The sequence below is a fragment of the Macaca nemestrina genome, chromosome 12, assembly GCF_043159975.1.
Source record: "Macaca nemestrina isolate mMacNem1 chromosome 12, mMacNem.hap1, whole genome shotgun sequence".
NCBI lineage: Eukaryota > Metazoa > Chordata > Mammalia > Primates > Cercopithecidae > Macaca > Macaca nemestrina.
Genome location: NC_092136.1, coordinates 123369339 through 123391585, shown reverse-complemented (window position 1 = coordinate 123391585; position 22247 = coordinate 123369339). Strand labels below are relative to the sequence as shown.

At 49.2% G+C, this 22247-nt stretch overlaps 1 protein-coding gene across 9 annotated transcripts in view; it reads right to left on the bottom strand.

The window, feature by feature from the left end:
* LOC105476321 (GRAM domain containing 1B) overlaps positions 1 to 22247 on the bottom strand; it is a 274233-nt gene that overhangs the window by 5330 nt on the left and 246656 nt on the right. For all 9 annotated transcript variants that reach the window (XM_071075749.1, XM_024791091.2, XM_071075748.1 and 6 more), the window contains 12 exons: positions 21789 to 21869; positions 18948 to 19063; positions 17030 to 17186; positions 15707 to 15896; positions 13711 to 13854; positions 12599 to 12717; positions 12173 to 12315; positions 9617 to 9720; positions 8834 to 9037; positions 7669 to 7759; positions 2970 to 3077; positions 2539 to 2656 (listed from right to left, as the gene is read on the bottom strand). In XM_071075749.1, the coding sequence (XP_070931850.1) occupies positions 2539 to 2656; positions 2970 to 3077; positions 7669 to 7759; positions 8834 to 9037; positions 9617 to 9720; positions 12173 to 12315; positions 12599 to 12717; positions 13711 to 13854; positions 15707 to 15896; positions 17030 to 17186; positions 18948 to 19063; positions 21789 to 21869 (1575 nt within the window). The remainder of the gene's footprint in view (positions 1 to 2538; positions 2657 to 2969; positions 3078 to 7668; positions 7760 to 8833; positions 9038 to 9616; positions 9721 to 12172; positions 12316 to 12598; positions 12718 to 13710; positions 13855 to 15706; positions 15897 to 17029; positions 17187 to 18947; positions 19064 to 21788; positions 21870 to 22247) is intronic.

The window sequence follows — 22247 nt, the reverse complement described above, 5'->3', positions numbered from 1 at the left end:
CCACCGAGCAGCCCTCTCCCCACACCCGCCTAGGGCAGGCCTCCAACCACGCCATGGGGCTGAAAAGAGTCGGGCACCTAAAGCAAGGCTGGTTCTCTGGGCACGCTGTTTCATGTAGAAAGCGGACAGTCAGGCTGGGCGCGGTGACTCACACCTGTAATCCCAGCACTTTGGGAGGCAGAGGTGGGAGGATCGCTTGAGGCCAGGAGTTTCAGACCAGCCTGGGTCACACAGAGAAACCCCATCTCTATAAAAAATTTAAAAATTAGCCAGCCCCTGTGATATGCACCTGTAGTCCTAACTACTCAGGAGGCTGGGATGGGAGGATGGCTTGAACCCGGGAGTTCGCAACTGCAGAGAACTATGACTGCACCACTGCACTCCAGCCTGGGCAGCAGAGCAAGACCCTGCCTCTTAAAAAAAGAGAGAGACAGAGAGGGAAAAGGAGAGGGAGAGAGAAATAAAAGAAAAAAAGAGAGGAAGAAAGAAAGGAGACAGACAATCTAGCATGGGAAGCCCTTGGGTAGGGCTTACTGGGTCTCAGTGCTGAATCGAGAACTCTCTTGAAGTGTTCAACTGCTACAAAGAGCCTCTCAGGCTGTCACTGACTTGATCTACTCGTTTCATCTGGTTTCCCTGATGATCCCTAATATACCACATGCCTGTCTTTGTACATTTAGCCACACTGTTCCCCCCACCTGGGAATCTTTGTGCTCTTGCCTATGCCAATCTCACCCATCTGCTAAGGCTCAGAATAAATCCAAACTTCCTCCAGCTCTCAGTCATCCCTCTCCTTCATGGTCTCTCACGCAGCACACTCAGGCTCTGGACTTCAGTCATCTTTCGTTGCTTGGTTTCATGTTTGCTAGGACTAGAACTGTGTCTAATCCTTCTCTTGTGCACCCAGGGGCACCACGCAGAGAACTGGGTAGGTTCCTATTAGGTACCCATATCAGCAAATTAACATTTTTAGGTCACAGACTGCAGTCTAAATGGGAGACTACAATGGAGCCCGGCAGGAGAATTCTAAAATGGCCTTGACACCTGTTGGCCTGGATGTCTGAAGACCACCCTGTTCTCCTCACCCCCGTGTTCCCTTCTCCTGGCTTTGTCCTCAGTGCCATCAACCATTCTTGAAATGGTAGGGCTTCTAAACTCCTCACTATGCTTTTTGTCTTCTTTTGGTTAAAAAAAAAAAAATGCCCTCCTTAAGTATAGTGACAAAGCTAAACACATCCAACTGGGTCCTGATAGCTGCATTAAGATTCTTTTCCCTTTTTTTTTTTTGAGATGAAGTCTCACTCTGTCGCCCAGGCTGTAGTGCAGTGGCGCTATCTCAGCTCATTGAAACCTCCGCCTCCCAGGTTCAAGCAATTCTCCTGCCTTAGCCTCCCAAGCAGCTGGGATTACAGGCGTGCGCCACCATGCCCGGCTAATTTTTATATTTTGAGTAGAGACAAGGTTTTGCCATGTTGGCCAGGCTGGTCTCAAACTCCTGACCTCCAGTGATCTGCCCTCTTCGGCCTCCCAAAGTGCTGGGATTATAGGCATGAGCCACCACGCCCGGCCTCTTTCTCCTTATTTAGAGCTAAGACCAAACAATGCAAGGAAATAAAGTTTAATTTTAATGAGCACCACCCATATGCCATCAAATCCTGATGACAGTTCCATGAAGCTACGATTACAATTCCTATTTTATAAATGAAGAAATGGAAGCTCAAGGTCCCTTGCTCATGGTCACAAAATTAGTTAGTGGCAAGGCTGGGATGCCATCTCTGGCTGGTCACAAAACGTCAGAAAGTCAACTCTTCAGGGAGAGAAGCTGTCATGTAGCAGGGTAAATTGTGAGTCTATCACTTTCTAATTCTCTTGCACAGCAGAGGCAGGTTCCTGCTCTCTAGGCAACCACATGGAGGCATATATTATAAGATACTGAACTATTCTGGGGAAGCAGGAAGCTCCCTCCCCCAGGGAAACTAGGCTAATTTTTTATTTTGCCTCAGGATGATTTGCCTAAATAGTTGATCTCGTTTTGCGGGGGGCAATACAGGCAAACTGTACGACAAAGATGATGCTACGACAAGAAGACAAAGTACAGCCATCTTCCCAGACTATCAGTGCAGTGCCACTGACTGTCAAAGGAGGGGGCGGTGAACATTTGAAAAAACTCAAAGACATGCCCTCTGGGAAGACAAATCTCTGTAAAAGGGTTGAGGGGGTTCTCTGTTTAAATGCCTGTCAGATGGTTATGGTTACCAAAAATAGAAATAAAAAGAGTTCTCCTTCCAACTAACCTACAGCTTTCCTGGTGCACATTCAGTGGGTCATTTTATTGTTATTATTTTGTAGAATACACCTGCATTTCTAGCAGCCCACTCAAGGAAGGCTTTCCATTTAGAACAATGCATGGCTTGGAGGAAGAATGAATTGGAGGGAAGTCTGGAGGGTGGTGATAGAGATGAGGATCTTTCTCACAGCATAAGGGAAGGAGTCCCCGCTCCCAAAGACTGGGGCAAGCAGAGAAGGTGGGCATCTCACCTGGTCAAGAAGCATCACTGAGGATTTGATGATCTCCCTCCATTTTTGGAGCTCAGTATCGTGGTACTTTTGTTGAGACTCTAAGAGCTGGGCCCATTCTGTCTGAGACTGGGGTAACCTGTGGGGTAGAAGAAGGGGTACCCCAGCAGCTGGAGTTATGCTCAGCGAACTGTCCTGTGCTCCCAGACCCCTAAAGGACAGAGAGTCACATCAGAGTGCTTTGTCCTCTGCCCACTGCCCCTGGTTCCCCTGTGCCCCAGATCAGAAGTGGGCTGAAACTACAGGGAGAGATTCTGAGTTTCCCTGTGGGGTCTTCCCAGAGGGCTATCCCTTGGGCAAGGGCAGTGAGGCAGTCCCAAGGGGACTGGGAGACAGGTGTCATGGCACTGGGTGGGATGAAGGTGGAGGTGAGGGGACGAGGCCAGGATTACCTTTCTTGGAGCCTTAGACCCTGCCAAGCAGTGAGGGTCTGCGTGGTGTATTCCAACATCCAGAGTTTGTAGAAGAGCATCATGTTAAGGATGACCAGCAGCACCAGACTAGGAAGGAGACATGGGGAAAAAAACCAACAGCAGTGAGATGTCATCTGAGCCTAGGGCATCCCCCATCCCAGAGGCTGCTGTCCCTGACCAGTGGGCCATCCAAAGCATTGCAGTAAGTGAGTGAGTGAGCTGAAGGGATGCAGCACAGGGGAGAGAGAAAGAAGCAACCTAATCTGGACGGGCCAGGATACAGGGGAGAGCCGTGGAGAGGGGCGTGGGATGAAGGCACTAGAAAGGAGAGATGCACAGGCACCCAGAACCTGGGCACCTGGGGGAAGAGAGGTATGGTGGGAAGGAAGAGAGATGAGGGGGTAAAGGAGTAATCATAGAGCCAGTACCTGAAACAGATCCTAATGGGAGCAAGGAAGAAAAATGGGGAGGAGGCAGAGGTTAGAAACAGGCAAGTGTGGGGAAGGGGAAAACTGCACTGAAAATCAAGCTGGGAGCGAGTGAGAGTATATGAGAAAAAAAAATACTAGAAGCAAAGACACAATGGATGAGAAGACCCAGCAAGGACAGGGCACGAGAAAGCAACAGACAGACTCTTAGTATTTCACGGGTGCTAAATTGAGAAAAGATTCCCCTTACCAACCCAACCTTAGGACGTAATTGAAGGGGGAGACGGAAGGAGGAATTCCACTGGGTCCCTAGCTCTGCCAAGGATACCTCTTACAGACATTAGCAGAACTTCCCGCAAGCTGCAAACTTCCCTGCCTCAACCTGATACCAGCGGGCAGGGATCATGGAGACAGGCTGAGGTTTCCCAGAGTCTGGGTCAGAACTGGTGAGAGACAGGGGAGGCAAGGATCATCCAGGGGCTGGAGGGGCTGTGGGGAATGAGGAGTCACAGAGAGACTGCAGGAATTCCCTCCTTCTGTCAGCCTCACTGGCTGCCTAAACATCACTGTATTACAAGCTCACAAGATGGAGAGAGAAGACATCATCGTGGGTAGAGAGGATCCAGAGACACACAAAACTGGATGCAAACCCTGGCTCACCGCTTAAAACTCTCTTAACTTTTGATCAAGTTTCCTAGCTTCTCCGACCTAGGGACAGTAACACCTATCCTACTGGGATTGTTCTGTAGATGAAAGGGAATATATTGAAAAATATCATGGCACACTATAGGCCCTACACAAAGGGTAGTTCTTATCACTAATGGGGGAGATGTGGATAGACATAAGAAGAGAGAAGATGACAAAAAACGAGAAGATAGGCCGGGCATGGTGGCTCAAGCCTGTAATCCCAGCACTTTGGGAGGCCAAGGTGGGTGGATTGCTTGAGCTGGGAAGTTTGAAACCAGCCTGGGCAACACAGCAAAACCCCATCTCTACAAAAAAAATTTTAAAAAATTAGTCGGGTGTGGTGGCATGCACCTGTGGTCCCAGCTACTAGGGAAGCTGAGGCAGGAGGATTGCTTGAGCCTGGGAGGTGGAGGTTAGAGTGAGCCGAAATCATGCTACTGCATTCCAACCTGGGCAACAGAGTGAGAATCTGTCTCAAAAAAAAAAAAAAAAAAAAAGGAAAAGAAAGAAAAAGAGATAAAAGAGAGATGGATAAAAGAGAGCAAAGAAAGAAAAGCCTATGCGAGGCCTTAGGGTTTTCAAAGCGTATGCCTGTGCGAGAGGTACTGTGTTTCTCAGCCGTGCTTCTGGTACTGTGGAAGGTAGACTTCTTTAAACTGGCAGCCACAAATTTCTGGCGCTGCTGTCTTCTCAGGCCTCTCTGACTTGTCCGCAAGGCCTTTAAAACTTTTGTGTTGAATTTCAATGCCACGGTCTTTAATTTTATCAGCACACACTGGGTCATCTGAACACCCGCCTCTTTGGCACAGCCTGCTCACGATCTTGGTGCCTGCATTTGGGTTTATGTTTGCAATCCTGTCTGTGCTAAGTGAAGGTCAAGGGATACCCCTGTGTGCTGTCTGAGTGAAGGCTGCACAGTGGTCGACACAGGGAAAGGAGGTGGCTGAGTCACGCTGTAGCAGGCACGTGGGGGCAAGAGTCTGCCAGACCCAGGGCAAGCTGTGCTGTGTCAGCCCGTCCCACATGCAGGCTGTCGGCAGACACCCGGCCTGGATCCTGTAGCACTGAATTAGAGTCTGATCATTCTAAATTTACAAAACCAAAAGGTGAGTTGATAACATGCTATACAATTTGCTCAGGAGTGCAGGCCTTCTCCACTTAAAGTCAAAATGCAGAAAGAGCTTAAACACAGAACTAACCTGAGGTTACAGTGCTCTACAAACCAAAATCCAATACAAGAGATTTACTTTAACAGAACAATTGCATGAATCACATTAAATTGATGTTGCTAAGTGTGACTTTTACTAGTTTTACAGTTACATTTATTTATTTATTTATTTATTTATTTATTTATTTATTGAGACGGAATCTCGCTCTTCTGCCCAGGCTGGAGTGCAGTGGCGTGATCTCGGCTCACTGCAAGCTCTGCTTCCCGGGTTCAAGTGATTCTCCTGCCTCAGCCTCCCGAGTAGCTGGGACCACAGGCACCCGCCACCACACCCGGCTAATTTTTTGTATTTTTAGTAGAGATGGGGTTTCACCATGTTAGCCAGGATGGTCTCGATCTCCTGACCTCACGATCCGCCCGCCTCAGCCTCCCAAAGTGCTGGGATTACAGGCGTGAGCCACCATGCCCGGCCTACAGTTACTTTTGTTTTTAATTTTGTAATAATATCTTCATTTCTTATGCTGTCATCAGAAGAATTTTGCATCTACTTTTATGTGACATATTAAAGTCACTGAAAGAGTCCACCTTACGTTCCTCATGGCTTCCCCTCCTGTAAGTGATCCCCAGGGCCATCCTAGACCTTGTCTTCTTTGTCACACTCTCTACTCTCTATGATGCTTTCATTCACACCATGGCTTTAATGCTCTGGATAATTAAGCAGGGACTGCAGCTTATACTTGTCATCTGAGCTCCAGGACCACATCAGCACAAATCTGTCACCTCTTCCTGGATAACCTATGGCACCTCAGACACACCTGGAACTGTTAATGTTTTCTTTGGAAATGCTTTGCTAAATTCCAGATGTCTGTGAATGACACGACCATGTATGGTCCCTCGAATCAGTAGTTCATCTTCCTTCCCTACACCACCAGATGGGTGATGAGTCCGCCTCCCAGCTCCAGGCCTTCATCCAACCTGACAGCTGCTCTCACCTAGATCTCACAGCTCACTCTGACTGACCTCCCTACCTCCAGTCTTTACTACTCGAATCCATCTGACATATTGCTGTCAGAGTGATTTTTCTCTTTGGTACAAATCTGAGCATGTCACTCTTGGGCTTCCATCAGAGTTTCCTGAGGGTGAGGCTGTGCTCTGCCTCTGCCTCTCAAAGAATGCTTCAGTGAGGCCAGGGTCACAGAAGCAAGACTGAACTAGAGACAATCTGGTGCACAGTGAGCAGCAGGTAGAGCCCACATCTGGCCAGCTGCAATGCTCCCACCCACCCATGCCCCACACTCTTGAAGCATACACCCATCCAAGGAAGGCGTGGGACTGTGCAGCGGGCTGAGCCAAGTGGAAGCGCTGTCCTTAGATGTCCTAGTGCTTCCTGCCCGAAATGGTTGAATAAAGCCCTGGGCAGCTGATGGCATGGACTCATTCCTCAGATAGCTAACTGTTCTCCCATCATATGTCTTCTTTCTTTTGACTTTACTTTTCCCTAGCACAGCATCTTTCTTCTTTATTTATTTTTATTTTTTTATTTTTTTGAGACAGAGTCTTGCTCTGTTGCCCGGACTGGAATGCAGTGGTGTGATCTCGGCTCACTGCAAGCTCCACTTTCTGGGTTCATGCCATTCTCCTGCCTCAGCCTCCCAAGCAGCTGAGACCACAGGCACTCGCCACCACGTCTGGCTAATTTTTTTGTATTTTTAGTAGAGATGCGGTTTAACTGTGTTACCCAGGATGGTCTCGATCTCCTGACCTCATGATCCACCCGCCTTGGCCTCCCAAAGTGCTGGGATTACAGGTGTGAGCCACTGCGCCCGGCCAGCACGGCATCTTTCTATGCAAGTTACTGAGCCTACTGTTTTATAATATCATAGCAATTATTATAAATAGTCTACATTAAAATAAGCATCCACTTTTCCTGTATTGTAGGCATTGATTTTGTCTGGCTACCCTGCCAACGTGTGGGCTCTGTGAGTGCACAGTTCCAGTGCCTGGCACAGAGCAGACACTCAGAACATCTAATGAACGAATGGACTCCTAAAATGCCCTCTAGCATTTCTCTGTTCGCATTTAACCATCTGTGCAGGAATTTCAAACCTTCTGTCTCTCTCACCCACTTGAAACTGAATCCCTGAAGGGTATGGATGCTGCATGAAGCATTTTCTTCTGAAGGCCTAGCATACAGTAAATGCTGAACAAAGCACAGAAAAAGAAGCAAAGAGGTAAGCAACAGGCAGAGCAACCAATCCAGACAGAGACTAGAGGACAAAGAAAAAACCAGGGAAAACAGTAAGGGTGCTCAGATGCTTCAAGAGACGAGGGCTGGGGCACCAGGCTGGAAAGGGAAGGCGGTGAGGGCGGGATAGGAGAACCTAGAGTCCCTTACACACAGCTGATAACCAGCAGCAGCCTGGACACGCTCTGCAGGTGGAAACCATTGGGGGTGTCCTCGGGGATATGCCGCGTCTGCGTGGAACCTGTGGGGAGAATTAAAGAGACCATCACCATGGTGACCCACAAGTCCAACAACGGCTGGCGGGGACACTGGTCAAACAGCAAACATCAAAGACTGATGGAAAAATGTCCACGACACTGCGACAGCAACGATATGCTAGACAATGCCAGCTCTCCAAGAGGAGAAGGCAAAATCCTCAAGGGCAAGGTCACAGGTTGGGTCAGGTAATCATTGAACAAATGAGAAAATCAACAGGCCCATGTAGCCAGGATCTATAGGCCCAGGACAAAGTGATCTTCAGCTACGGGAGGGGACATGGCACTGGGCTAGGACTAAAGACAGCGGGCTTTTGGCTCTGGATCTATTCCTAGGAAGCTACATGATGGTGGACAAGTCATGTAAGCTCTCTGAGAGTCAGTTTACTCAAATGCAATGTCAGTCAACATCTTAAAGGCAAAACATGTAACATGGAAGTGCTAGGGGCGAAGCTAGGGGGCATGCAGAAGATTGGCACTCTCCCCTCTTCTTCTGCCTCCCCTGTCCCTCTCCAGCTCAATTAGTTGGTCTCTAAGGCCCCTTAGAGTCCCAGGTTTCCAGGATTCAGCAAAGACAAGGATGTGAATGGCTGGGTGGGAAGAGGAAGAAATATTAAGGGAGTCTATGGTCTGAGAGGGCAAGCCTGGATTGGCCCATGGGGGTGAAGTGAAGGGGGACTGTCTTGAACTCCCTGGTCTTTGTGTAATGAGGTAATCTCTGTGGTCTGAGCTGTGGGATCTCCTTAGTGTATTTCCCAAGAACTTGGAAGCTTCATACTTGAGCCTATGCAGGTAGCCATGGAACTAGGACAACACGAAAGAATAAACACTAAGGCAGCTTTTGTTAATCAGAGCACACATATGGGTTCAGTTGGGGCTGAGGAACTTAAAGAGCAAAGAGAAACAGAGCATTGGGAGCCTCAGATTTAGTGACTTATGTTCAAATTATATACAAATTATATCCAAGGCGCAAAATGAGTGTGCACGTGTGTGCCTTGGTGCGGGCATGCAGCTCCAGCCCAAAGCTCAGTTCACCCCACCTGTCCCCACCTGGCACACACCTGCCACATGTTTGATCCTGTGGCCCACATCCTCATCTGTGGGCGTGGTGACCGGGCTCATCACCTCTTCCAGGTGAGGGACTCGCAGATGGGCATGGGGACGCTTCCTCCTCCGCACCGTCGTAGTCTTGCTGGCCTTCTCTTTGGGAGATTGTCTGTGCATCTCAGCCAAATAGGTGCTCTCCGTTTTGGCCAGCTCGCTCTCTATCAGAGAAGAAAAGGCCACAGGAGACGCTGCCTTCAGCCCTCCAGACGCAACTCTCTGCAGAACCATTTTCCTACTCTGTGTTCTGGGAAGTTGGGTGGTGGGTTGATGACCCTCAGAGATGCCCCTGAGCCTCAGGAGGTACTTCTGGGACCCAGCCCCAGTCAAACCCTTCCTCTGGGGTTGTTCAGCCCTGCAAGGAACCAAATGCTCCCAACATCTGCACCCTCATGTATACAATTTGGGGCATACACTTCTTAAATAGATGCATTCACAGGCATTTTACAAATACTTCTTGTCACAGAGTCACTAGGTCTGTGGTTCCTTTTGGGGTGAAGGGTGTTATAGATCCCTCAAAGATCTCCTAAACATCCTAGACACAGTCTTGAAAAATGCACGTGTCCACACACATGCCAAATTTGGTGTCCACATCGGGAGCAGGCGTGGGTACCTCAGGAAACTACTTCACCTTTCAGTCTCTGCCTCTATTCTCAACACCATTCCCCTGAATGGTGGGCAGCACGAGTGCAGTTTATCGTCTCCGCAGCCCAGCTAGCAGCAAGGATTGCAGCGCTCACCTAAATGGCGGAAGTAGTCCTCCAGCCCACTCCAGAAGTTCTTCTCGATGAAGGTTTTCACTAACCCCCAGGGCTGTTTTCGATAGCGCAGCTCTGTGGAGACCCTGAGGAGCAAGCCAGACAAGATCAGTCATTCCCTGGGTGGACCTGCCTCTGTGGGGAAAAGGGAAATTCGGGATTAAGGCCAAAGCCGCTTCACATTTGTACTAAACTTTGTAAGTTAAAAGGTCTTTCCACATCCATCACATCATCTGATCTCCAGGACCACCCTCTGAGCTCAGTGGAGCTGGTGGATTTATCCCCATTTTATAGATGAGAAAACTGAGGCATAGGATACTTAAGCAGAGCAAAGGCTAACAACTAGGGTTCTGACTCCAGAGTTCTCTTATGATGGCACACTGCCTCCTCTCAGGGGTCTCACATAGGGCCCAGCAGCCTGCCTGCCAGGCAAGGGGAGGCTGTGCCTGAGGTTCAAGTCGTTTGAGAAACTGATACTGAAAGAAAGTAAGATGGCCCATCCTTTCATCAGGGTCCTTCTCTCCTTCTCTAGAGACTTTTAAGTCTAAGTCAAGTTCTGGGGTTTTATGACTTTAACCTTTAAAAGCATCAGTCACCCTGGGCAACATAGTGAGACCCCATCTCTACAAAAATAAAAATAAAAATAATTAGCCAGGGGCTTGTCTGTAGTCCCAGCTAATGGGAAGTTGAGGCTGAGGCTGCAGTGAGCCATGATCACACCACTGCACTCCAGCCTAGGGAAGAGAGTGAGATCCTGTCTCCGAAAAAAAAAAAAAAGAAAAAAAGAGTATCACCTACTGCTGGCTGTGCCTCCTGCCTCTCCACTGCACCCCAGACTTCGCCGGCTCTTGCTCTTTTCCAAGTACTCCCGCTCCCAGTTGCTGGTCGCACTTCTGCCCATACCCCCTGCAGTATCAGCTCTTTTCTCTCCTATGCAGCAGCCCTGCTCTTTGACTCCCCCTTAGGTTCATCTGCATCTGTCAATATTCTCCCAGCTAATCCATCCCACCCCATCTCACCCTGTGACTAAGGCTGCCAGCCCACCCTCATCCCCCTCCTCAGGGATGCCACCTCCACCCATGTCCCAATGGGACAATGCCTGTACTTGGAGACACCTCACTCCCCAACTCAACAACCGTTGACTGCATTGTGGATGGGCACCTTCCTATAATGGTCTGTTCAAGGTCAACCAGCTACCTCTGCAAGGCTGCAGAGAAAAGACGCAATTGAAAGATCTTCTGAGGAACCCGGAATTAAGAAACCTAGGCACTGTGGAGGAAAGGATAAGAATAGGAGGGAGAGAGAAGGAAGGAAAACAAAAGAACGCAGGAGGAAGAGAAGGAAGGCTGAAGGAGGAGTACATGTTCAGGAGGAAGCACAGAACACCCAATCCCCAAAAAGTAACAGAGAATGAAAAAGATGCAGGCTCTCTTTTTTAAGAGATAGGGTCTTACTCTGTCTCCCAGGCTGGAGTGCAGCTGTGCAATCATAGCTCATTGCAGCCTCAAACTCCTGGGCTTAGACGATCCTCCTACCTCAGCCTCCCGAGTAGCTGGGACTACAGTACATGCCACCACTCCTGGATAACTTTCAATTTTTTGCAGACACAGGGTCTCACTATGTTGCCCAGGCTGGTCTTGAACTCCTGGGCTCAAGCAACCCTCCTGCCTAAGCCTCCCAAAGTGTGAGAATATAGACATGAAGCACAAAGGTCCTTCTTGATGCGCACTTGCTGAAGCCCAAAAGATCCCCGTGCAACCTTTTACTAAACTTTTATTTGAACTACATCAGTGAATTTTTGGCTCCTTACAACCAAAAAAACTTGGTCTAAGGTACAGGTAAACGGTCTGATGATTTTCAAACGGGTGTGTGTCTTGCCTTTTCAATTACACTACAAGTTTCTTAAAATGTCAGGGTCGAAATTTCTTCCTTCCTTTGGAGGCACATCACAGTGCCCAGAACTAATTATTCACTCAATCAGTGTTCTCTGGACTCTGATAAGTGCAGGCCCAGCTGGGTGCTGGGAAGGAAGTGTGATGGAATGGAATTCCTGTCCTCGTGGAGGTCACTGTCTAACACTAATGGCAATCCACGCAGCATGGTGGACAGAGCACAGGTTTACAACTCTAAGATCCGGGTTTCAGTGCTTACTAAAGACATGGCTCTTGGCAAAGTTCCTTAACTTATATGAAACTCAGTTTTATCTGAAAAATGAAGATAAATCCACCTCTTCGAGTCGTTCTAAAGACTCCGGCGGAGGTAGGTAAAGCGCCTACACTATACGGTATGAGCCATACACAACCAATGAAGAGCAGTAGCTATACAAGCTTTACTAACAAGATGTACAGAGTGGACAGAATAATTAACTCTTTCAAAACAGGGTGGTGGGTGAGCCTCCGAAGGCTTCGGAGAGAAAGCAGAATAAAGAGAGTGAGCAGCCAAGCACACCCCACCTCCGCCTTCCCCGTCAGGAGCAAATGAACGTTCTCTAAGGTAAGGACCCCCGTCTGACTGCCCGGCGCCCTGCACACAGCGCACCTGAGTCGGCTCTTGTTGCGGGCCACGCGGGTGAGCGTGTAGCGGTTGATTGTGTAGAAGTAGTCATGGTAGGGCACGTCGTGGGTGAGGACTTCGGCATCTATCACGTAACACTCACTCTCCTGGCTCGCCTTGTACATGGTCTGTGGGCAGGAAAGGTCCGTTGGACAAGACTGAAGAGGAGCAAGAAGCTTGGAAAAGTGCCTTCTCCCGCCTCCCCCAGCCCACCCCACCCCACGACTTCTGAACAGGAGAACTGGAATCAATGGAATCAGCAGCATCTAAACAAGCAAGATGCCACCGCTGCTTTGGGGCAAAATGACACTTGCGCCCTGAAACTCCTTCCTGACATCTGCCCTGAATCCTTCAAGACAGAACACGGGAATTTCCAGCCCGCTCTTCTGTGCATCTGCCGGCTCTGCTCACCTGTGTCTCCCTGACAGTGGCAGTTTTGGGAGCCAGAGGGTTGGTAAGGGTGATGGTGTAAAGAATCACTCGGCTCTGGTTTCCGTTCTCCTCCTTTTTCCATGGATGGAAGATGATATCTAAGGGTAGAGGAGAGCCCTGGAATGAGGAAGGGAGGGCAGAGCCCCCCTCCCCAATCCGAGTTTCCCGTCCAAGTGACCTTCTGGACTGTGCTTACTACTGCCTGGCCCCCAAAAGGAAGCCAATGGGAGCCCGAGGGCCGGGCGGAGGGTGGGAAGAGGAGTCGTCGTCGAAGCAGAAAGAGGCTCATTGTAGCATTGTCAAAATTCTACACAAGGCTCCAGAATGCTGATTGTTCCTGGGGCTGGGACAGGAGGTCTTGGGGCCACCTACGGGGGTGCTGGCAACACTGGCGTTACTGTGGCGAGGGCCTAGGGTCCCTTGGGAACAAGTCCTCTCCTCTAAGCCATAACCTCCCCGTGCCCTCAGCATGCCCTCTCCTCTTGGCACACAGGATCGCTGATGCCCAAATGCTTTGTAACAGCTGGATGCTTACAGGTCCCTGCTGTGGGAAGAGTTTGGGGGAAGGGGAGGAGGCAGAAGCACAGAGGGTCAAAGCATGAACCCCCAGATCCCAGATGTGAGGCCCGGCCTAGCTCCTTCTTAGCTGCGTGAGGTCAGGCAAGCACTAACAGTTAGAGTTCCAGCAGCCTCATCGGTGTCCACACACGGGGTAGCTATGAGGTCTGAATGAGACAACGTCACAAGCATGGCATAGAGTGGGTGCTGCCAGCGACGGAGAGCCGCTGTGCTTTGCTAGACAGTGAGCCCTGTGAGGGCATGGACAGGGCAGGTCTTATGGGCTGGCATCGAGTGCCTGGTGTGCAGTGGGCAAGGGTGAAGCTGCAGTGCTGGTGAAAAGGGAGGGCAACAGGGCCTGAGGGAGCTCCCACACCACAGAAGGCTGGAGAGAGGGTGCCTGGGCCCTCAGGTGGCCGAGGGAAGGAGGGTGTGTGGGAAGAGGAACAAGGAAGGGAAGGAAGCAAACGTAGAAAAGGAAGAAGCGAGGACGAAGAGAGAGGAATGGGGGGTACAGTCCCAGCAGAACGGACCAGAGAAGCGCCGCTGCTCCATGAAGTCCCGCTGGAAGGGTGAGTTGGTGAAGAGAAGGTCATAGAGCTTGTCCACGCTGAAGTTGAAGACTTCATTCACGTACTGCCGGCCACTCAGGTCCTCATAGAAGGCCTGGACCTCCCCTGCACAGAAGAGAGGATCAGGAAGTAGACAGTGACAGCGGAGGGGCAGGGGGCCCCAGGGACATCCTCCAACTTATGTCTCTGGCTAACATGGGCACAGCCACCAAGGGTATGGAGAGACTACGGAGCAGGATAGCTGAGCTCATGGGCACGGTTTAAGACTTTGCTTTCAGTCTCTTTCCTTTGCTGGGATGCACACCATTTCCTTTAGTTGACGCTCTGCCCATTCCTTCTCTACAAGGTGTTTGGGAATGTACGATTTGCTTTTACACTTTCAAACCTCCCTAATTCAGTTGATCTTAGACTAAAATTCAAATGACTACTTCTTGAAGTTGCCTAAACCCAAAGAATGGGGTTTTGAGAGTCTGTAAGTCAACTCCAATCAACAACAAATTGTAGTTGTAACCCATGGCATAGGTGTGTTTGAGGGAACGTAGACTAATCTGGAAGTATCAGTGTACAGAACTGCTGCTAAGGCTGGGGCTGGTCCAATAAGCTATGACCCCTAACTACAGTTCTGTAAGGCAGCCTATTTCTACCATGAAGTCAAAACCTACTCCCCCTTTTAAACTTAGGATTACAGCTTCATCATACAGCAAAATAAGAATTCAAACCAGAATGAGAGGCACACAGAGCAAGGTGTGGGAGGGCTCCAAAAGTGGAGCTTCCTTCAGTCTCAGGGATGCAGAGCCCTCCCGGCACATCAATGGTCCATATACAGAAGATCACCAGCCAGGGAATTTCACCTGTAATCTGAATTTTCCAGCTGCTACAGGAGAATGCATCTGAGGATACAGGTGAGCTGCTAAAGCCTCAGTGCTCCACCCGAGCCCTTGGCACCCCTCAGTCCCTAATTACTGCACCTGCGTGGGTGGGTATGTGATCTCAGGAGGAGGCTGACCTTTCTGGCACCCCTAGGACCCTGAGGAAACCAGAGAACTCTGAAGTACCCTGTAGGGTCAAGTCCTATGACTGCACAGATGGGTACTGCACAAGCATAGTACAGGGGGTATTCACACTGTTGTTTATGCGAACGGCACCCCGGAACTAGGCAGTACCCAACCCATGCAGTCATTTGTGCTGACCCTGGACTCTACATGGGGGTGGGTAAACCAACCAAAGGTTAGAAAACCACTGCAGGTGGCCCCTAGGAGAGGTGTCCACAGATTCACAAGGGAGCACTGTGTTCATACGCTCACTAGTCATAACAGACCTCTCATTCAATGGAGGAAATCCATCAATTGATTTCTTGAACGCTGAGAATTTGGCTTCTCTCCATGGAAGGTAAGAAGCAGCATGTTCCCAAGGGAGGACCTAGAAGCTAATCCTATGCAGGCATGAAGTTAGAAGCTACCTGCTTACAAAAACTAGAGAAACAAGGGAGTCTCCAAACTCTATTTGACTCAGCAATACCTTTTCTTCTAGCTGGGCCTAAACATCCCATGCTACAAAACTTGCATTAACAAGTTTTGCAACTATCTTGAGGCTGTTTCTGTGAAAATCTAATTATTTCCAGGGAGCAGCTGACTGGTGCCTTCCTTGTGGCTTATACACATTGCCTAGCCTTGCATGTCTTTGAGGGTAGGGGCCACAAGGCAAGCCAATGTCAACAGGGGGTAAATTTAGTGACAAGACTAAATGATGGAACAAAGCATTATCTATGAGAGGCTCCTACAGCAAATAACTGAAAACAGGGATGTAGACTAATAACACAGGTACCTTTTGTTAAGGAAGCTCTGCTCCCATCTTTCCACCAGGAGCCTAGAGAGTAACTCCAGTCCCCACATAGAGATTTCCTTTTAGCCTTCAAAATAGAGAAAGGGCCACTCCAGACCCGTTTTCAAATGCCCACCTTCATCGTGTGTGTCGGAAGAGTCACTGAGCTCAGTGGGGATGTCCTCATTGTCATTGAAGTCCAGTGAAGGGGAGTTCACAGGAGCGATCATCTCAATCTTCTCCCCCATGATGTTGTCAATGGCGAGCTCCTTCTCCAGGGACCCATCTCCCTCCAGCGCCTCCTCCTCCAGGGGCAGCCCATCAAACTGCAGACAAGACAGAGGAGTCACCCACCAGGGAAACCTGGTCTGGATCTACTCTCCGAAAGGAGATTAGGGATCCGGCCTTGGCAGCTCTCATACTCCCAGCTCAGCTGCTCAGGAGCGAAGTCAGAGTCAGGCTCCAAGGCCCTTCCCCCGAGCTGCCACAGAGGATGGGCAAACACCGTACAAGGACTACTGACTGCATTTCTCATGCTCGCCATTCCAACAGCACAACAAGCTGGTCCCCACAGGGCCAGGCCCCTTCCTGCAGCCGCACCTGCACCATCCTGCAACAGGGGCAGCCTGCCTCCAGGTGGTACCTGTTTATCCTAAGAAGCTCGAAAGGCTTCATAAGCATTTTTTAAAACTCATTCTCTCCTTAGCCCTGGAAGGGAATCGATACAACTCTTTACATTTTAAAGATAACCTCAGAGATGGAAAATAAAGACCAGGCATCCAATGAATAACGTTTTCATTCTAAGGGCAGGTGGTCTGACTCACAGCCTACTGAAATACAAGGTTCCCTTTGGAGGGAGTCCTTTCCTGAAGAACCCTACCTGTTCTTCTGCCTGCCAGCACACGCCCTGACCCTCTTTCCTCAACAAGGTTCTACCTCCTCTATAACAGAGTCCCAGAGGACAGAGGTCCTCTTACACATTTTTATGGCTTCCACAAAGTCTACCACAGTGGAGAAATAAGCCACAATACGTATACTCAATAAATATCAACCAAATGAGTGGATAAACAATTAATTGTTCTACAGTTCTATATTCATGCATGACTTTGACGTCAGATCAAGGCAGTGAAAAAACACCTGGGATTGTTCTCTACCAGAAGGGCTGATCAGCAGCAGTCCAGCAAAAGCAAAGCCCACACAGCAGACTTGAAATGGTTTTCATCTGCTCAGAAGTCAAACCCAATCTTGTACCCCAGGCACCCAGCCCCAGCTCTGGACCCCGGGCTACGCCACTAGAATACAGAGAGCCCATCTGCTCCAGAATGCCTCCTTGAGGAAACTGACCACAATGTAACCAATCTCCTCTCTACCTGCTCCCCATTATGGGTTCCCAGTGAACTATGCTAGGAAATGCTGGCCACAGGACTGGGGGTAGAAGCCAAAGGCTGACTGCCCATACCGAGACGGGGGCCTCACTGCTCCCTGTGGATGTCAGTGTGCTGTTGGTGATGGATTTCTTGGGCAGCTGTGGACTGGCATCTGGCTTGGTCTCTATGCTGCTCTTGGATGAGCTGTCATTCACTTCATTCTCTTCCACAGGGATCTCTTCACAGTATCTGAGAGAAGACACCAGTGAGTCCACGTTAACCTCAGTGGTTCAAGACGGCCAACTATTCTAAGAATCTCAGACCTTTCAATTCATCCAAATCTATGAGATTTCCTGCTTCTTCACTTTGTATATGATCTTTCTCTAACCAAAAATCCCCCGCTTACCCCACTGCTCTCCTGAAATCTCCTTCACATCCCACCCCACCCTTCCCTGCCCCCCATGTAAAATTTCTGGCTGCGAACTCACCTTTTCTAGGCAGCCTCCTTAGAGTTATCCCTACCTCAATGAAAGGATTATTTGTCTTAAGCTATTTTTTCCCGTGGGTGCCCATTCCATTTTAAGCCTCTGAATCCAATACCTGGGTTCTGAGCATGCATTCCATTTCCCAAACAGTGACTAAGACAGGACTCTGGACACGAGCACTCCTTCAGTGGTATTGCCAAATTCTGGATGATAACTAGAAAACTTCCCTGCATTACACACCTAGAAAAAAACCTCCTTGAGATGAAGGTGGGTGCCCGTCTAGGAACACTTCAGGGATGCTGCCGTTGCCTCCTCTAAGAGAGCAATCATCACCCTATCACCATCATCCTCATCTGACCTGTACTTAACAAATCCAGATGCTTGACAACTCTCTGGCAATCATTATATGCATTTTAGAGATAACCAAATAGGTATTCATAGAGGTTAAGCGACAAGACTATTATTTCGACTGAGCCCAGACCTAAGCACAATAGACATTCAATGCTCTTTTCTTGCTTTTTTCCCTGTATGCCTCTGGCACCACCACCAAGCCTGCAGCTAGCTACCCTTCCACTCTCAAGCATGCTTTGTGCCAGTCTACGGGCACATCTTCCCATCTTCCTTAACCTATCGACAGCATTGACACAGTGACAACACCTTCTGCTTCACTTCCTTCCCTTGGCTCCCAGGACAGGAAACCTTCCTAGGGCCTGCATGTGTTTTCAAGCTCTCTTCAGCTGCTTCTTCCCCTCGTTGAGTGCTCCCAGGCAGTCCTTGAACTTCTTTTTATGTTCACCGAGTCACTTGAAATTTCAGCTAATCTCATGACTATCCACCAATAATTGCTGCATTTATGGCCTCAGCCCAGGCTTCCCTATGACCTTCACACTCCATACCTAAATGCCCACTTGACATCTCCATTTGGCTAACAGGTATCTCAATCTCAACTTGCCTAAAACTGCCCTCCTGATCTTCCCCCTGAAACCTGCTCTGCCTACAATACTGTCCATCTCCGTCTGGAACAAAGCCATCCTTCTAGGCAGTAAAACCAAAAAAGTCTAAAAGCCACCTTTGGTTCTTTTCTGTTCCATCAACATATCTTTCAAAATCTATTCAGGAACTAAACACTTATTGCCATTTCTCCTCCAAACCACCACCATCCCTCATTTAACTACCTAAATTACTCAACGGCCTCTTAACGGGTTTCCCTGCCTCTGCCCTGGTTCCCCTTCAATGTATTCTCAGTGCAGAGGCCAGAGTGATCCTGCTGGAATGTTAAATCAGAACTTAGCAATTACCTAGGCCAAACTTTCCCATCCCACTTTTAGTAAAAGCCAACCATAAAGTTGGCCAGGCCCTTGGGCTCCGCCCCCTCGAGCTCCCTGACCTGTGACCACTTTCCCTCGTTCATTCCGTGGTTCCTTCCAGGGCTGCACAGGCATGCGTGCTGTTCCCTCTGCCTGGCAGGTTCTTCCTGCAGGCATTTGCATGGCTGCTCTGGGCAGCCGCCCTCGGCCTCACTCACCCCATTGTGTTGAAGTCGTCATCAGGGGGCACGTAGTCCTCGTCATCACTGGTCAGGCCCAGTTCGTTCCCGTAGCACTGGTGAACAAAGTGCCAGAGCTCCTTGGGACACAGAGGCTTCGGGGAGAAAAGGAACGACTGAGCCTTCCTCCTCAGGTCCCCCGCTCTGCACAGAGGCACTGAGCCTGGCTGGTTCCCCCGGAGAGGAGGAGAAACTCCTCTCTCCTTAGCTGAACGAGAGGCCAGCAACCACCCCCGTCTGCCTTGGGGGTCTCAGCAGGACACCAGTCTGCTGCCTAGGAATGTGGACTTCAACAAAACCAGGAACTGGCCTTTCGGTGCCCGATCCCTCAACAGAGGTTTGTAGAACGTGACCAGCTGGCTCCCAGAGGATGGTAACTGTCTCACCTTTTGCTCTTATGGAAAAGGTCCAGCACCGAGTGGCATAAACCCATGTGACTCTGGGGCCAAGGCGATCCCAGAGCTTCTGATTAGCACTCTGAATGAATGCCCAGAGGTCCACTGACCCAGTGTCCCACCACACTGCACAGAAATCTCCTCTTATATTAACTGTGGCCTTACAGACCCTACTGGATCACTTCCAAGAATGAGGTTCAACCTCAAAGGTGGCCCATTCCATAGCTGGACAGTTCCTTTGGGTAGAGTCTTACGTTCCCACAGTTTTAAGAACCTTACAGGTCATCTCACCTAACCTCGTGACACCCAACCTGAGGTGGAATCTGTTTGCCTGCAGTTCTAAGCGTTAGTTCCAGTGTTTTCTTATTTCACTGGGTGCCTATGTGTCCTCCCAAAAAACACTGCCCTAAGAAAAGTTTGTTCTCATTGGGTTCAGAGTCTCCAAAGAGAAGCAACGGGATGTCAAAGAACTAAGATCAGAGGCAGAGACCATGAATGAGTCTCAGACTGGGAGGAAGGGGAGAAGGTGGCAGGGATAGGTGTGTGGAAGAGAGGGCAAGGGCATGAAGAAAAACAGAAGCAATCATTATCTTAAAAAAAAAAAAATCCCATTTCAAAAACATTTGCACCAATAGACTTCCTAAAGAATTTGAGAGCTCCCAAGCCCATGGTTTCAGGTATGGTTTAAGAAGCAGGCAGGTGGCAGAGTATATTGAGCTAGGATTCCAGCTTTCTGACTAAAGTGCTTGGAATGGCAGAATTGGGGCCTGCCTCTAGGCTGGTGGGGTTGGGGGTGGCAGCTCTCTACGCTGGCCCTCATAGTGCCTGAGGGAGGTATCACCTCCTTCTCTCCTGGACTTCCCCCTCCTATCTCTGACCTTCATGCACAACATTCACCCTGCCTGGGACAACATTCACCCTGCCTGGGACACGTCTGCCTCTCTGCCAAACCATGTCCTGCCCTGCTCCACCCTTTGCCTGCTCTCTGCAGCCTTCCCTGACCAATGCCACCCGGCTTGCCCTGGCCAACCACGATCAGGACAAGCACAGTTAGCAGACCCTCTTCAGCAGGCCCAAGTCCTACAATTATTTGTGAGGGCATTTGCGAAGCACAGGAATGACCCCGTGTCTTATTTAAAAATGACAGCAGCTGTGAGCCGAAAACTCAAACCTGCCAGTGGAGACTAAAACACATGGTCATTTTACCATTACTGATGGCGAGTGAAGGCAGAGGACCGCAGCTCAAATAAGTTATCAGGAGTGATACTAGGGGTACAGACTCTCAGAATAGAAGAAACTCCAAATAATAAATCCACGCAATTTTCTTACGCAGCCTTTTGCTTGGGCCAGAATCAAGGCCAATATATGTATATATTTATATACACACATGTCATATATATATACACACACACACACACATATACACACACACACACACATAAATACACACACATAAAAATTAATCCCGGGGGGAAACATTATATGTGTGCATGTGTGTGTGTGTGTGTGTGCATTTTCTCCTATATTTCTTTCTCTGGCTTGGAGACAGTTTCTCAACATCCAGCTGCATCTGAGTGGGACCTTTTTTTTTTTTTAATTGAAACAGGTCTTGCTCTGTGATCCAGGCTGGAATGCAGTGGCGCAATCACAGCTCACTGCATGAAGGGGTGCCTTCTACTGTGTCTCTTCATAGTTTCATTTAAACACTCAACTAGTCAATTCGTGGTGGCTGTGGTAACTACATTTTTTGTACTTCATGTTGTGGCAGCTGGGGCCTTGCTGACTGGGGAGGGACCCATCAGGGTTAGCTAACTCCTAGAGAGAGGAAATAACTCATCCAGGAGTGGGCCTTTCACACGCAGCCAGCCCATCCAAGGCTCATATTCCCAGCCTCCCCATTATCTATTATAGCGTCCGAGCTTCCAGGCAACTTGAGGTACCTGCAGCCTGCTGAAATAATTCAAACTAGCCAATCCTAGACCTGCTTGGCCTGCTTGCCCTGCCTCCCTGGCTCCTTCCTGCAAAACTACACTAAAGGCTCTGCCCACTTCTTCCCCTTTCCCGTTCTATCTCCTGACCAACCCTGGGCCTTCCCTGGTGGCCCTCATCCTGCTGTGCCTCCTATTTCTGGGGGTCTGTGAATTTAAGGACTTCTTTCTTCATGGCTGCATGCATTACCATAACTGATTAGAGAAAATCCTGGGACATTTCAAAGCAGTGGAACTGAAGTGCCTGAAGATAATGAGTGCCTTACTCCTGGAGGTGTTGAGGCCATTCATGGGAGATGACATGCGACTTTCAGGACTCAGGTCAACACTATCAGTAGGAGAATACTATCAGTGGGGGATTCCCAGAACCCTGAGGAGACACGGGCTTCTCTAGAGGTAGCCAGTCCCGCAGTAAAAGAAAACTCGGCAGTACTTACCTTTTCAAGGAGAGCATTTTGCCAGAGCCGGAACATCATCATATACGTCCTATCCCGGGCCCCAAACGAAGTGAAGAAGTGCTAGATTGGAAAAGAAAATAACAATATCTGTTGAATTACAATATAATTAAGAGAGACATGGTCCTCCTTCCCTTAAGAAAAGATACTGACTTCATCCTCAAACACTAATGACTCTCAGTTACCTATGATCACGCACATCCGCTTCAGAGATGGGGTCAGCACAGCAGAGGCCTGGGTACCTGGTACTATTAAGTTCCCAGTGTGACAAAGTCCTTCCATTCTTACCCACACTTTCCTCAGTGCTTTTCTCCCTGTTTTGAAATTCTCATCTCCATAAGAAATGTCCCTCACCTACCTACTGGAACCGGGTAAGCGGTGAGCTATGAACTAGCCTAAATGGAAGGACAAGACAAACCCACAACCTGCTGATCCGCTGAC